Genomic DNA, 17,225 nt, shown 5'->3' on the forward strand with positions numbered 1-17,225 from the left:
TTTTTGATTTTGTGGAAAATTCACCCTGACCACACCCAAAGTCATATTCAAAATGTAATTCATAATCTTTAGTCATACATGGGATTAGTGGATTTTGGCCAAATTTGAAGTGTTTGTAATGAAAAATGTGCGAGAAGATGTCCTAAATGTGATGGTCTGCGCCTTTGTCATTCCCGAGTTTGATCCAATTTTTGATCCAGGCCAACTTACTGTACATTTTAGGGCGGGGCCATAATATAATTTTTTTTCATGGTCTGATATATTCTATTTTTTTATGTGAGTATCAGATTTTTACATTCACTTTTTTCCGAGTCAGGCTCCCATTGGCCTAATGAAAATTAAAGTTTGAGTTGTCGTTATTTTTTCTCGGGGTCTTTGGTGACAATTACAGCTCATCGAGTTCAAATTTTTAATACTACTCACTGCCATGTCGGGGCACATTTACTACTTGATTTTTGCCATTTTCCGGGCTCTGGATGCAGTTGTAATGAGTACCTCACCCGGATGTTGTCCCAGGCTCTGGCCTAATCATATCATAATCACAATCATAATCATAATCATAGCAGTCTGATTCAGAAGAATTCTCTTGTGTTTTTCAGACAAGGACCTGAAACCTGAAAATGTTCAAGTCATGACTGAGTTAAACATCCCAGAAGACTCAGAAAAGAGAGACGAGAGAAAGGAGAGGAGCATGGAGGAGAGAGACGAACAGAAGGATAGAGAGGATGAGGAGAGGAAGAGTGATGGCAAAGAGGAGGAGGAGTCTGAAGAAGAGGGGACTGCTGAACCCTGTGTTCCAAGTCTGGACCAAAACCTGGATCAAGGCCAGGACCAAGAAGAAGACCAAGAGGACCCGGAGGAGAGGGACAGGGCCAGGTGAGGACAGTCTGATCTTAAAATGAGAAATATTTTAAAATCCTACTGTTATTACTACAACTACTACTACTACTACTACTACTATTACTATTACTATTACTACTACTACTACTATTACTACTACTACTACTGCTGCTACTACAACTACTACTGCTGCTACTACAACTACTACTACTACTACTACTGCTGCTGCTACTGCTACAATTACTATTACTCCTACTATTACTACTACTACCAAATTGTCCAATATGTAGTCTTGCTTTAGTTCAAGATGGGTTCTTTCTGCCCATGTATTAGTTCTTGTGTAGTTAAGTCTATGTTCAGTACTTGTTTAGTCCCTGTTTAAAGCCTGATTTAGTCTTGTTTAAAACCTGGTTTAGCTCATGTTTAGGCCTGATTTAATCCTGGTTTAATCCTGGTTTAATCCTGATTTAGTCCTCCTTTAGTCCTTCATTTAGTCCTGGTTTAGTCCTAGTCCTAGTTTACTCCTCATTTAGTTCTCATTTACTCTTGGTTTAAACTTGTTTTTTCTTCTGTCCTAATATTAGCCCTGGTTTAGTTCTGATTATTACACTACAGTACTACATTTTTATTCCTAATTTTTAGTTTTACTTTGTCCAAAATGTGTTTCCCAGCTCTGCTACAGAGCCCTCTGCTGTTGAGAGGGAGTACCTTTTGGACCCTTCAGGATTTAACTATGGCTCAGAAAATAAACTCCACCTGTCTGACTCATCTTTGGAGGAAAAACTACGGGAGGATCTAAGCGATGGAGAGGAGGAGCAGAAAACAGAGGAGGAGGAGAGAGAGGAAGAGGAGCAGGAGGAGAGAGAGCTAAACCTAACTGAGGAAGAGGAGGAGAGCGAGAAAGAAGAACAGGAAGAGGAGGAGAGCTCACTGCTTCAGGAAGTCCTCAGCTCCTTAAAAACTCCACTGAGCACTTTGGATGTAATGCACATGGATCACCACCACAGGGAGACAGAGGAGCATGAGACTCTACATGACGAGACAGCGGTAAGAAAGACACATTTTACCAAAGATGTTGATTTTTGTGACAGTTAATCTGACATGTCCTCCAGCTCAATGTCAGAATTTATGGTTTATGGTTAATGTCTCTGTAATTACTGTGCCTATCCACAAGAAACAAAAACTTGCCCAAAGTCCAGCATCTTCTCTGTCAGTATAAAAAACCTAAAATTTCAGTTGTGCCATTATTCAATTCAATTCAATTCATTTTATTTTTGTAACGCCCAAAATCACAACAACAGTTGTCTCGAAGGGCGTTCATGTTTTGGTTGATGGGGGAAACCGGAGTACCCGGAGGAAACCCATCCAGACACGGGGAGAAACATGCAAAACTCCACACAGAAAGGCCTGGGCGACCCGGGGATCGAACCAAAACCTTCTTGCTGTGAGGCATGAGTGTTGCCACTCAGCCACCGTGCTGCCTACACACAATTCAACCCCAAAGGTGTGATTGTTGTCAGTTGAGAGGATTTTTAATATGACAAGTTTGTGGAGCCAATCCCAAATGAATAATGATAATGTTCAACATTTGCCTGCGCGCTGTCTGAAATTGTGTCATCATCATCTTTGTTTTATAGCTCTAATTTTTGTCTTGTAATGTTCTTAGAATGAGGAAGAGGAGGAGGAGAAAGAGGAGGTACAGGAGCTCCTGGCCAGACCACACACAGCTGAAGACATTCAAGAAGGACATAAACAGGAAGTGGAGTCAGGGGAACAGGAAGTGGGCCTGTTCTTATATAAAGACGCAGAGGATGAGCTGAAGAGTGCAGAGGAATACTTGGAGGAGGAGCTGCAGGTGGAGCACTTCATGCCCATTGAGGTGAGTTACACTGCTGCAAAACAATTTTCCCCGTTTCAAGTGTATTGACAAAATCTATTTTAACCATTTTTTTCTGCCACCTGCTTGTTTCCATGGAGATGTCTTTGCTTTACTTGGTGATGGTATGAGGCCGCATATGTATTTTTCTCAGGATGACGGGGGAAGCACGACCTCTGATTGGCTCTTCCCGCTTTGGCGGGAAATGATTAAGGCTAGGAAAAAGGGTTGGACTAGTTATCCAGATCAAGCCAATCAGAGACTGGGCTTCTTTAGCTACCCTTTAAAAGCAAATTCGCTACCTAGCCAGGTCACAGGTAGCTTTGCCAGTAAAATGAATTCTTCAGATTTTTGTGAGTTCACAAACTCTTGAGAATCTGTCTTGTTCAGCTTCAGGTGAAGCATTTTCATGTGATAGGTCTGGTTTGGGTGGAAGCTAGCTCTGAACGAACCAAAACAAACACCGTGATGCCAACAAATGTAATTTAACCTATTTTAGGTCGTTTTCACACTGCCACTAGTTAGGTCAACATAAAGGACCATTTGCTCTGAGAGTGGTGCACTTGGTCTGGTGTGAACCTAGCACTCGCACTCTGAACCGCAATATATGGCCAGTCTGAGAGCACTTGAAACAGGAGGTCTCACAGCTCCACTCAGCGGGGCGAGTGCGGTGTGAGCGTGGCCAACCTTGGGCTGACCTGAGGAGTCCGTGGTGACAGTAAAAGTGCTTAGAATTGGGCAAAAAAGGGCTCAGATCATGTATATTTGTACGAATGGGCGCTGCAGAATTGCTATTTCATTTGTTCGTCTGATGAGGCAAATTGGATAAACTTAATATCAGTGACTCTCCTGCCATCTGTCTGCGCAGCTGAAGCTGGGCCTATCTGTGTGTCATACCAAAAGCTTTTTTTATCAGCACATACAGGCCAGTGTGTTTAACCCAGACATGGGCAAACTACAGCCCGGGGGCTACGCATGGCCCTTTGGGCTTATTAATCCGGCCCACTGAACGTGACTAAATTATATTAAAATAGGTAAGGTTAAACCTTGTTCAAAGTTTTCTGCTGTGTTTATTTAACTGAAATTTAATAAATTAAATTTAATAAATATAATAAATATAATATTATATATATATATATATATATATATATATATATATATATATATATCCTGGACCGGCTCCTAGGTCAAATTTTAGAACTCATTGTGGCCCATGTGTCAAAAAGTTTTCCCACCCCTGGTTTAGCCACAAGTGAACCAAAAAAACACCACATATATGGGAAGCGAACGTGTGCATACGTATTCACAGTGTTCTGTCCATCTGTCCACTTGAAGCGCGTTGTCATAGGAATAAGTTCGGCAATCAGCTGACGAACTCACACGTGGCTCATGGTGCATGTATATGTATGTGCATCTCAACAAGGCCGACCCGAAAGTAAAGTCTAGTCAAATCTAGTGCACACTGGGGCTGGTCCACAGGTGAAAACGGCCTTAGAGTGTCCATGCTTTTCTCTCAGCTGGATTTAACTCAAGTTTGATTTTCGGCATTTCCCACTGTTACGACACTTGGAACACTCCGATCATCGGTTCTGATCACGAGACCACTCGCAATATGAAAATCACCTGCAATTGAAAAAAGATTGATACTGTATGTTTAATGTCATACTGTGGAAGATTACTGGCAAAGAAAAATATCTCCATGCAAACAATATACCCTTTTCTTTTTATTATTATAATTGATGGTTTGATGATATTCCGTGTCTTTTCCAGCTTGTTTCTGAAATTGAAACTAAAGATATCCAAGAAATAAAACATGGAGTCGCTTTACCTTTATCACAATCAGACAGTGAGGAAGAAGAGGAGGAGAGAAGGAAAGATTTAAATTTAATTAAACAACAAGAAACAGAAGAAAACCAAGAAGACCTGAACGCCATCTTGGATCAGATTGAACAGGAAGTGATCGAGAGTGAAGAGGAAGTCACAGACACTGCCATTTTGGATCAAGTCGACAAAGAAAGTAATGATGTTAAGGAGACAAATGCAGAAATGGACAAACATATTGAAACTGAAGTTGAACTCGAGACTCAAAATTCAGCAAGATTTGTTGAAATTGTGTCTGAAGATGTTTTGGAATTTGACGGAGAAATTTTGCAAGGTAAAATTGCAAGTACAGAGATAGCGGATGACCAAAATCACTTAGAAGAAACTGAAATACCCATAATCGAGTCGGAACAAGTGAATATTAAACAAAATGATGAGAAAGAGGCAGAAATGATTGACAAATATGAAACAGAGGAGAGCGAGAACAAGGAGGCGACTATAAGCAAAATCGCTGTAAGTAAAACTACATCTTTGGAAATAAATTTGGTGTCGCCAAATTCAAAGAAAGAATTCAGTTTTCCAAATTTAGAACATTTTAAGGGAGAAGCTAAAGAGGAAATTTGTGATAAGACTGAAAAATCTACAGTTTCTACAGTTGAGATAATGGACACACAATACCAAGAAGATCTAAATCAATTTGAAGCTGACGTTGAAATTTTGGACAAAATTGACAAAACTAAAGAAGATGAAATTATAAAAGGTTCAATAGGTGAAAATGAAATGATTGAAGAACTAGAAAATCCTGAGAAGATCAAAGAGGATGTTGAAAATTTTGACAATTTTGATCAAATGGAAGAAGAATCAACAAATCTTTCAATGAGCAAGATGGAGGAGATACAAGAACTAGGACAGATAGAACATAAAACTGAAATTTCACAAAAAATTCACGAAGATGCTGACATTTTTTATAAAATTGACAAAATGCAAAAAGAAAAAAGGGTTCAGTTTTGTATGGAGGAGATGGAAGAGAGAGATGAGCAAGAAAAAAATGAACAAAAAGTTAAAAATTCTAAAAATGAAGAATCAAACTGGCCCAAGTTCACGATCGCCACAGCCTGGCAAAGATCTCTCTCCACTGCGGAGAAAGAGGAGCTTGGCTCACCTACACACCCAGAACCAGGGAACCAAAAAGATCCAACCAGACCAGATCCTGGGTCCAAAGTCCAAGAGTCTAGATCTAGTCCTTGGTCTAAACAAGTCCAGGAGTCCAGATTAGAAACTGGTTCCAAACCAGTCCAGGAATCAAGACGTGAGTCAGAATCTCCACCAGTTCAATTGTCTAAGTCTGAACCAAAGACCCAACAAGACCCAGAATCCAGACCTGATCCTAGGTCCGAACAAGTCCAGGAAGCCAGAACTGAATCAAAGACCCAACAAGAACCTGAGTCCAGACCAGATCCTGGGTTCAAATTCCAAATGTCTAGACCTAGTCCTTGGTCTAAACAAGTCCAGGAGTCCAGACCAAATCCTGGGTCTGAACAAATCCAAAAGTCCAAGTCTGACCCAAAGACCCAGCAAGATCCAGAATCCACTGAACCTGATTCCAAACTCCAAGAGTCTAGACCTGGTTCTTGGGTGAAACAAGTCCGTGAGTCCACACCAGAAACCAGATCAGAAACAATCCGAGAGTCCAGACCTAAACTAGAGACTCAACAACACCCAGAATCCAGACCTGAACCAGAGGAAGTGGAGAGAGGGGGAGCAGAGACATGTCCGATGGGAGTCAAGCATCCTGGTATACATGTAGATAAACTCACTGAGGGTAAGAATATGGGTGGGTATTTATCACAGTGTGGGTTGCCATGACTTAAATTCTGTATTATTAAACCAACAACTTGATTTAAAGTTCAGATCTGGGTTCCAATAGGTTAAGGTTTAGATTTCATGTTATGGTTAGGGTTTAGTTTAAGGTTAGGATTTAGGTCATGTTTATGGTTTAGCTTAAGGTTAGGGTTTAGGTTGGGCAAGTAGTGACTATGGTTAAGGTTAGGGTCAATGATAGTAAACATTTACTCTTTCTTAGCTGTCAACTGGACAAATCAGATTTGTCCAGTTGACAGATTTAACTTCGTTGTTTGCTATGGATCAGACTTGGACGACTGAGGATCTACACAGACATTTACTCTTTCTTTTCCTCTTCAGAGTGTCCGGCTGTGTCAGAGGAGATTTCCAAGAATCCTTTTGGGGTGCGTTTGAGGAGGACTCAGGCTCTGCACAGGTTCATCGCAGAAGACCAACACAAACAGGTGAGTGGAGATTAATTTGTGAAAACCTTTTATTCATTAGACTTTAACTGTTTTAGGTTGATTCTACTCCTTGGTCCAAGAAATTACCAAGTACGAGTGAGAACGTAAGAGTAACTTAAAGAGTACCTTTCTGGACATAACATCTGATTTATAATTTGAAGTTAATGTAATTGGAAGGATAAAACTTTAAACAAAACACAAAATCTGATATTGGATATTAAGGACAGACACAAAAATGACAAAAAATCTAATAATTTCATATTGTCAACATAAAGCTTGTAGACTTACTCACAGTGGAAAAAGTAACCACAAATTTTACTCAAGTGAGTGCTGAGTGAGTAACTGAGTAAATGTAATTGACGAGTATCCACCTCTGGTTATGCAATAAACAGGAAATAATAGTCATCACATTTTGTAATTGGAAAGTCAGCAACATTCTACCGAATAGATGAGACTGGCAATCATTGTTTTTCGTCATGATTTGATAAGTTGTTTTTTTTTTTTTCCTTCCAGTCTGTCCATGAACTTCCATCTCCCTCAAACAAAGTTGACCTGCTTCCATCCACAAACCAACCAATCAGTATCAAACCCATGGTAATAGATCAGCCAATCATAGTCAAGCATGCAGTACTGAGCCAGCCAATCACAAACAAGAGCCCACCGTCCAATCCACCAATCCCGGTGAAGCCTATGGTGCCCAGGAAACCGGAGGTGGAGAGTGGAAGTAAAACCAAACAAGTTTCAGGTCAGTTTAAATCCCCTATACTTGCAACCCTGTTCTAATGTGATGAAATGTTCCGCAGTGGGGCTTTTACTCTGTTCTAATATTATGAAATGTTCTGTAGTGAGATTAATGTAGTGTTCTCCTCAGAAACATCCCGGGAGTTGTGTTTTGTTTCATTCACACATTTCTTGTGTTACAGATACAGGAGGAGGATCTGATGCTCCCAGCTGGATCTCTATGGCTAAACAAAAACAGAAGATTTACAAAGAAAATGTAAAGGTATTGTTAAGATCTGGTTTGGTCCTGGTTTAATTCTGTTCAGCCCTGGTTTAGACCTGGTTTAATCTTGTTCAACACTGGTTTGGCTGTGGTTCATTTCTGGTTTAGTCATGGTTTAGCCCTGGTTTGTCTTGGTTTAGTCCCGATTCAATCCTTGTTTAGTCCTGATTCAGTCTTGTTTTACTCCAGTGCTTCTCAATTATTTTCTAAATTAAATTAACAAAATTATGAAAAAAAGTCGTAATATTACGATAATAAAGTCATATTTTGATGAGAATATAGGCTGCTGTGCCTGAATAAGTGACTATTGCATTATGAAGAATTTGGAGCATTTTGTTCAGATATAGCAATTTCTTCCAAATCTGTCTGGTTCCTCCGACTAAACAAACTCAAACGCGTGCAGTGTCCCTTCAAAGTACTTATATTGATGATAGTGTGGTGATGGTGGGCTAAAAGACACAGTATTTCATCCTGCATAAAGTTTATCTGAACAAAATGCTCCAAATTCTCTATAACACACAACGCACTGGTCACTCATTCATGCACAGCAACCTATACTCTCATAAAAATACGACATTATTCTCATAATATTACGACTTTTTATGACGGAGTATAAGGGTCACTTAAATAAAAAAAATTATGCGGGAGCTACGAGAAAAAAAGTTGTAATATTACGAAAAAAAAAGTTGTAATATTACGAGAATAAAGTCATAATATTACGAGAAGAAAAGTCATAATATTACAATAATAAAGTCGTATTTTTATGAGAATATATGCTGCTGTGCGTGAATGAGTGTCCACTGCATTATGAAGAATTTTGAGCATTTTGTTCAGATATAGCAATTTCTTCTAAATCTGTCTGGTTCCTCCAACTAAACAAACTCAAATGCTTGCAGTGTCCCTTCAGAGTACTTATACTGATGATAGTATGGTGATGGTGGGCTAAAAGACACAGTATTTCATTGTGCATAAACCCCAGTTGAAAGTTTATCTGAACAAAATGCTCCAAATTCTCCATAACACACAACGCATCGGTCACTCATTCATGCACAGCAGCCTATATTCTCATAAAAATACGACTTTATTCTTGTAATATTACAACTTTTTTTCTCGTAGCGCCCGCATAATTTTTTTTATTTAAGTGACCCTTATACTCCGTCGTACAATGTAGATCAACTTAAAACAAAAAATACTTAAATACTTAAATACATTTTATTTGTAAAATGTAAAATGCATAAATTTCCTTGAAATTCATATATATATATATATATATATATATATATATATATATATATATATATATATATATATATATAATCCTTATTTAATTAAATATCAAATAAAAATATATATCTGATAGGTTCACCTTTTTAACCTATATTACAGTTCAAAAGAGAAGAGAAGACAAGAGAGATTATTTTGTCTCAATATTGAGGAGAAAGAGCGGGAGGCAAAACCTTCAGTTTACAACCTCACTCCTTTCTGAAGTCTCCACCGTCTTTCTCCTCCTTTTATTTAGTTAGGGACCCTAGTTACAAATGCGTTCTCAAGGGATGGGGGACATAGTTTACATAACAAAATAAAAACATATGATAAGATTCACAGAGAAATACATTTTGTTTTCGCATCTCCAAAGGTCATTCCCAAGATGTTTCTGTTTCACACATTCAGAGTGACCTTCTTCCCGTGGGATCCTGCAACTTTCAAAAGATAACTTCTGCAAGACTCAAGAACAAACATTAGTGCAGATTACATAGTTTACATAGTTGAAATGAATATAATGATTATAGTAACTACAGTTACAGTACAGTACCTACAGTACCTTTAAAATGAACAGTGAGATAACATCATATAACTTGAATATATATTTTGAATCCATCATTCCCTCCTGTTTATCGAACTGTGATTTGGAAGTGCTCCTTCAGGGTTCTCGTGATCACTGCCCTCCAATAGGTACATCTGCACCCCTTTGTCCTCAGGTGCGGGTGAGATGGCAGCGGTTATTAACCTATTGATCAGGGAACGAAGACAAGGAATACAACAGCATCCACACAAGGTTAAAATAGCTACAAACACAGCGATTGATACTAGGACCGATGAGACCAGTGCTCTGCAGCGCCCAAACCCCCTTAGCCCGTCATCCCAGAAGGGGGTACTCAACCCAGACTGCTCCTTTAAGCGTCTGTTCATCGCACGCAGGCTGCCTATAGCTCTAGTCAGGCTTCCGTCTGCAGCGGTATTGTTAGGGATGACCACGCAACAGCTGGCCCCAATAACAGAACAAACTCCTCCTCGTTCTGCCAGGAGCGTGTCAACAGCTATGCGGCATAAGTGAGGTGGCGCTTAATTGCTCGTGCACTGCTTCAAACCCCTCCTGTGTGTAGTTTCCCAATTTTTGTAGTGGATGTAGTTGATTCTGTCTACGTTTTTATTGGGAGTGATTGGAATTATAGCGGCTATTAAAGGAATATTTTCAAATCCTGTGGCAATTTGATTAGCTAATTTATATTTATCAGGAACCCCTCTGGGCACTCCAAAAGCATGGTTTTCAGTAGATTGTTGTTCAATCAATGCTGTTAATTGTTCTTGTTCTATTGACATTACTTCTATAGGTATTATCAGATTAACTAAAGCGCATACTCCAGAAAATTCATTTGACATATTTGCTCTAAGTATTTTCCCTCCACAGTACCAGTAGATGTCACTGTCACTGGGTAGTGCTTTATTTGTAGTCAGATTTCTTTCACATAGATTTCCATCAATATTACCTAAACATTCGTTACCGAATTTAAATAAACATCAAATGAATAAATTAAAATTAAATAAATATCAAATAATACATTAAAATTAAATAAATATCCCATTAAAACATTAAAATTAAATAAAATCAATAAATAATAATACATTAATTGATCAGCAACATTAACAAGACATAAATAAATAAAACAATTTGTCCTGTTTTGTTTTTTTTTTGTTTTTTTAATCAAAATGAAGACGTCAGGATTAATGGCTGCAATGAGCATGTTTTGCAGGGCACAGCTTTTCGAACTGGGGTTTGAAGCCTGATACTGCAACTCAGCTCCTGCTCAATGTTTAGCTGGACTTTACTTTTCGGGTGATTTTCGTGCGTCTCATTACCTCTGTCTATCTCCGCCTTTCTTTTCATCCCTGTTAAAAAATGTTTCTATAGTGTCTCTTGTTCACTGTCCTATGTCACGATCTGTTCACTCTCTCCTGCTCTCCTGCTGTGTGCGCGCTGCTTACGCGCTACCTACAGTGTAGGGTTTGTGCGCGTACATGGCGGCCGTGTCTCAATTCGCCAAACTGGCCTTAGAATAACCATTCGAAGTGTGCGTCGAAGGGCAGTTACGTAATTTCCGGCGCGACAAAGGCTGTCCCATTTCAACGCACCCTACTGAATGCGCCCGACAAACCTGCCCTTCCCTTTCCACCGTTTCTATGGTGCATCGTGCATCCGTGCACACTTCATGCACTTCTATATCCCATCATGCACCGCGACTACGCAAGAAACAGAAGAAAATGGAGTCCGCTGCGCAATATACGTTCAAATGTTCGTACTGGTTTACCTCATCTACAACAGTGCGACATGAAACTGTTAAATCTGAATAAAGATAAGCACTGTGTGTTTGATGATTTAAAAGGAGGGGAGTTACATGGAATAAAGGAATATGCAGTTATTGCTACACAATAAGAAGACATTATTATCATTAGAAATTATTACTGCAATAAGAATAATGTAAGAATGAGTTTAATTAGTTCCACACAGGTAATGTGAACAATGAAGCAACGGACTCTCAGGAAAGAATAGAAGAGAGTCCTGAGACGTGCACGAAATCTTCATGAGTTCCATACATTCCATAGGTCTGCACCCCCTCGTGGGGACGTGTCATTTACCTTCGTGTTAGTAAATGAAGATACTAGTTTGATGTAGCGCTGCACTGCTAGAAAATACCTCACAATAATAAGACGGAAAAAACTGGCATGGCATAGAAGGTAAACATCGCCCTCTACTGTCATTAAAGTGGTGTAGCCACTGGCCAAAATACTGAATCGTTAAACTGCAATATCCCACTATATGTACCACTAATAAGTGTTCTCTGGTTTATAGACTATGAATGTAAAAATGATATGGTTAACTCTGTTATTACGTTTTCACAAGGTATATTTTGTTAAAGTTATGAAGTAGCTACAAATGAGAAAAAAAATCACCTTGAACGTTATATTTGCCTATTGATATTCAATCTAAAAAAAAAAAAAAAGAAACGGCTGTGACGACGACATCTTGACTTTTCTATTAAATAATAAATAATTAAAAATAACGTACGTAATATACGTATTGTACGCTCAAAGACAGTGGTGGAAGTGCGGTCCGTGGTGTAGGCCTGTCCCACTTCAGCAAGATGGCGGCTACACTGTGGAGGGCAGATTCTCGAACCTTCAAACTACACTTTGAAGAGTACTTCGAAGGGTGCCTTCAAAAGGTGCATTTGGCGAATTGAGACACGGCCTGCATAGTATTAGCTCTATGGTGTAGGGCCTGCGCACACTCTGACAACTGGTTCTGGTTTACTCATGGTTTAGTTCTGGTTTAGTCCTGGTTTAGTCCTGCTTTACCCCTAGTTTAGTCCTGGTTTAGCCCTGGTTTAGTCTTGGTTTAGTCCTGGTTTAGTCTCCTTTTTTCTTCCTTGTTTAGTCCTGGTTTAGTCCTAACTTTTAACAAATGTTAATAGTTTTGTTTTGTTTTTTTAATAGGAGGAAATAGAAAAGGAGTCTGGCAAAGGTGAGTACCATATTTTTTATTAATAAGAAATCTCCAAAAGTCAAACTCACTGTGTTTTTGTCTGATTATTTCTATTAGTGACAAAATCCATTCTCCCGCTACAGTTCTCCAACCATAACATCTTCAGACTAACTAGAGACATTTGACCTGTCCCCATCTCAGTCTAACACTGCAGGGATACAAGAGGATGGGAAGGCATCTGACACATAGGGCCATTTGACCTGACCCCCATCTCAGTTACACACTACAATACAAAGGCGTAAATGCTGCCCTCTTGTGCTCAGCTGTGGTACTACATTGACCCACAAACCTCTGTATCTGTGTCACTTATTTAAGACCTGTCTGAAACTGAGATTATAACATGCAACTCATTATATAACTCAAAAACTATACATTACAAAGCCGCGTTTACATTTGAATGTACTATTTTGTATTTTAGGGGGTTAAAATTACATGAAATCAACTTTTCTTAATATACAGTTTTTGCTAGATTATTTTAATATACGTGTAAAAAATGTGCACTGTATTTATAATAGGTAACAAATAACTACACAAAAACTACTAAAATAAATGTTCTTAAACCAGATTTTAAATGTTTGGTCAATTGGAATTATTATAACAGAAAAGCATAGGCACTCCATTTTTAGTGGATAGATCTAAGTTAGAGTTATATTATTTGTACCAGAAAAGTTAAAGATGGTACGTTACCTGCTTGATTCTATGGAAATAGAAAGTTAACATTGTATGCCATACTATGGAATATTATAAGACAAGGAACAACATTTCCATTAAAACAAGCAAGAGGAAGCCATCCTCCAGGCCAAATAAGAGTCTCAGGTTTGTAGAGATGTAAGCCTGCTCACAGTAAGGACACATGTTTTTAGTGCACTAAATGCAACCAAAATGAAAAAACCAACAACAAAAAACTTTTTTTTTAAATTATTATTATTATTTTGGCCTATTTTTGGCTAGTTGTGTGTGGCATTGAGTTATTAATGGGTTTCATCTTTCAGTTATGTGCAACATTCAGATATATTATTTAATCTATTAATCTCCATGACAACAGCAACACTAACACTAACACATTGTTTTGGGGATTTTTTTCAGTGATTTCTCTGGATCTCAAACCTGCATCTCCAATGTGTCCTCCAACTCCTGTACCTCCAGTACCACAGAAACCCAGCCACTTCTCCTGCCCTACTCCTGCCCCTGTTTCACCTGCCTCTGCCCTCTCCTCTAAGACAATACCACAGAAACCCAGCCACTTCTCCTGCCCTGCTCCTGCCCCTGTTTCACATGCCTCACTTGTCTCAGCCCTCTCCACTAAGTCAGTATCGCAGAAACCCAGCCACCCCTGCCCTGCACCTGCCCCTGCACCTGTCTCTCTTCCCCCCTCGTCCTCCCTCACTAGTGCCTCCTCTAGACCCCCCTCCGCACACTCACCTCCCCCACGTGTCTCCTCTCCTCAGGATGAACCACCATGGATGGCACTGGCGAAGAAAAAAGCCAAAGCATGGAGTGAGATGCCTCAAATTGTTCAGTCATAAACTTGAAATTTTGAAAAGTTTTGGAGAAATTTTTGGACTTTTGATTAAAGATTTTTGCACATATTTTTAGACAGTGTTTACTCTTATACACGCATGTCTCTATATCCCATATGTTTAAATGGTTGCTTAAACATATGTTAAAATGTACCAACTGAAAATGCAAATATTGAAGTGACTGAGTGAGTGCAGTTTTTGGTGCCACCTAGTGACCAATTGCACATGACATCCTTGTTTTTGGAGCAGGTTTAAATTTAGGTACAGACAGGGAAATTTATCCTCTGCATTCAGACCATGGTTTATAGTCGGAGGAGGCTTGGGAACTAAACCTGAGACCTTGTGCCACCGCTATGGAAGCTCAGCAGGGATGTTTTCATTCACTTTAAAAATACATGCATTAGTCTTATACAGTGCTTTTCCAGACACTCAAAGTCTCTTAACAATTTTGCATCTTCATTCATATTCAGTGGTGGTAAGATACAATTGGAACCACATCTGCCCTGGAGCAGACTGGCTGCCAAAATGTGCCATTGGCCCCCCCACCACTACCAATCATACACTCACACATTCATATGCTAAGGAGGAGTGTCTTGCTCAAGGACACTCTCATCACATTAGAACAGGGTTAAACCCCCACTAGGGTTAAAGCCCCACTGTGGAACATTCCGACACATTAGATCAGGGTTAAAGACATATATGGTATGGTATGGTAAAATTGAAATGTAAAAATATGTCCTGTATTACCACAGATATTCTTATAACAGAATTTCCATTTCACGTCAGTAACATTTATGATTTTTTTATTTTTTTATTTTGTACAATGTATTTTGCCTTTTGAGATTTTGACTTGTACAGAAATGTGAAGTAAACTAAATACTAAATCACCTTTTTGTGTAGATTATTTGAAAATATATACTACAGTTCTTATCAAAGATATTGTTAAATGCACTGCCAACCATAATTCTACTACTAGTACCACTACTTCTACCCCTACTATAACTACTGCTATTATACTACTGCTGCTGCTACTACTACTAATAAATAACAAGCAACTACTAATACTGCTACGATTACTACTACTAAAACTTCTCTTCCACTAATACTACTACTACTCTTACACTAGTACTGCTACTACTGCTGCTACCACTACTACTGCTGCTGCTGCTACTACAGTGTCAGTCTTAGAAAGTAGGTCAAGACAAAGCATAGAATGACCTTCTTGTTTTCAGCTTGTATAACTGCACTTGGGAAAGAGAGAAATGAGAGAAGTGGAGGAGGAGAAAGATGGAAATCATGATAGAGAGAGGACAGACACAAAAACATCTCTATGGAAACATCTGGTGGCAGATCGCATTCAGCTGGTACAGCTTTAAATATCTACCTACACTGAAGCTGGAGCGAAATACAGAACCTTTTTAATACAGTATGTGATTTGATCTGCTTTAGTCCTGTTTCAGTCCTGTTTTAGACCTGGTTTAGAGTTAAATTATTAATTCCTCATTCATGTAACAGTAACATGAAACTTTAACAAAATCAGTGAACCCCCAAAAAACAAAGAGAGCCTAGTTAAACCTTAGGAGCAGAAGACCACATCTGAGCTTGGGTCCTAGTCAAAAGTACCTAGATGGAGGATTTTTGAGCTAGACCTTGCAGCGACATCCTGTGGGGGAGGGGAGGGGTGTTCTGTATGTATGTCTATGGAGGAATAGCAGGGGTGTTCTGTATGTATTGTCTATAGAGGAAAAGTAAAAGAAAAATTCAAATAATCTATGGAGGAATGTTCAGCATTTACCGTCAATGCAAATATTAAACAACGTGCGTTTTCTTAAAAACTTAAGAAAAAATACAAAATGGATTTAAACAACTCACAACAACTTTCAAGAGCCTGTGTTCAATGCTAGTGTCCATGGTTCTGTTAAGGTGTTTGATTTTCAATAAAAAGATGAGAGTGACTAATTAAAAAGCTGTTGTCTAATGCTATTGTTATTTGAGAGGGACTTGTTAAACAGCACAAATCATCTCAACTGTTGTAGTCCCAACTAAATCAGTTTTTCATGGTCAGATTGTTGTCAGATTAAAGTGAAATTTGAGTAGCACAGCTTCAGACAGAGCAGTGACCTTCTTGAAGTGGGGCAAGAAACGCTCTGCCGCTGTGCTAAATACAAGAAGATACAAGTCTAAAATCATTTGCATATGATCAAAATACAAAATGGTGTTGATTGAGCCATTACATTTGTATGAGGTAATTTATCATAGGAAAAACATATTTATTCTCTTTAAAAGCATAAATTAATATCACATAAGCCAGTTTTACTTTTCACTTTTATTTCATATTTCTTCATGAAAAAAAAAACAAGTGCAAAACAAGTGTTGGTTCACACCCACAGAGCTGCAGAGGATCATGAGGTGAAGCCATAAAAACTAATCCAAAAAAATATGGAAGAAATTCAATTTAAGGCACAGAAAAGTCGCAGTCCCTTTGATATGAGCAGAAAGATTTTTGTCCAAATTGTAAATGTTTTGCATTTGGATATTGCTGAATTAATTTGTAGTTTGGACTAGTGGTTTAGTCCTGGTTTTAATCCTGGTTCAATTTAGTTTCCATCATAAGTAAATAATCAATAGATTATAATATGCTAATTTCAATCCCTGATAATGGAAGGGTATCAAAAATTTGGCCTGGCCTTAAAATTTAAGGCTGCCACTACACGGTCATTGCAATATCCAACCATATTTTAACAAAACAAGTTTGCTTTTTACCAAATCGGCATTTTAAAACACTACAATATATGAGACAAGTGGCTCTCAATTTCTGGATTAGGATTATTACTTAGGTTAAGGTTATCTTTCTGGACTAAATTGTTTATTTAAAATGTGAAATCATAATTAATTCAATTTCAAATACCATATAGTAAAAGTTTTGGTAAAATTTGAAATAAAATTGTAATTTATAAAAGTTGAGAAAATTTAACCAAATATTTTGTGGTAAATTGTAACTACAGACCAAAAAAAAATAAAAATAAAAAAAAAAATA

At 38.4% G+C, this 17,225-nt stretch overlaps 1 protein-coding gene across 5 annotated transcripts in view; it reads left to right on the top strand.

The window, feature by feature from the left end:
* zgc:66433 (uncharacterized protein LOC321250 homolog) overlaps window positions 1–15,076 on the top strand; it is a 46,022-nt gene extending 30,946 nt beyond the window's left edge. For 3 of the 5 annotated variants that reach the window (XM_055224972.1, XM_033973670.2, XM_055224974.1), the window contains exons 9-17: window positions 600–876; window positions 1,512–1,887; window positions 2,507–2,719; window positions 4,487–6,359; window positions 6,740–6,843; window positions 7,357–7,588; window positions 7,767–7,846; window positions 12,620–12,647; window positions 13,755–14,978. In XM_055224972.1, coding sequence (XP_055080947.1) covers window positions 600–876; window positions 1,512–1,887; window positions 2,507–2,719; window positions 4,487–6,359; window positions 6,740–6,843; window positions 7,357–7,588; window positions 7,767–7,846; window positions 12,620–12,647; window positions 13,755–14,194 — 3,623 coding nt within the window. In that variant the 3' untranslated portion in view covers window positions 14,195–14,978. Of the gene's footprint in view, window positions 1–599; window positions 877–1,511; window positions 1,888–2,506; window positions 2,720–4,486; window positions 6,360–6,739; window positions 6,844–7,356; window positions 7,589–7,766; window positions 7,847–12,619; window positions 12,648–13,754 lie in introns of all 5 variants that reach the window. The other 2 variants (XM_055224970.1, XM_055224971.1) reach the window with 1 other exon arrangement.
* Window positions 15,077–17,225: the final 2,149 nt, after the last annotated feature.

The sequence above is a fragment of the Periophthalmus magnuspinnatus genome, chromosome 10 (genome assembly GCF_009829125.3).
Source record: "Periophthalmus magnuspinnatus isolate fPerMag1 chromosome 10, fPerMag1.2.pri, whole genome shotgun sequence".
NCBI lineage: Eukaryota > Metazoa > Chordata > Actinopteri > Gobiiformes > Gobiidae > Periophthalmus > Periophthalmus magnuspinnatus.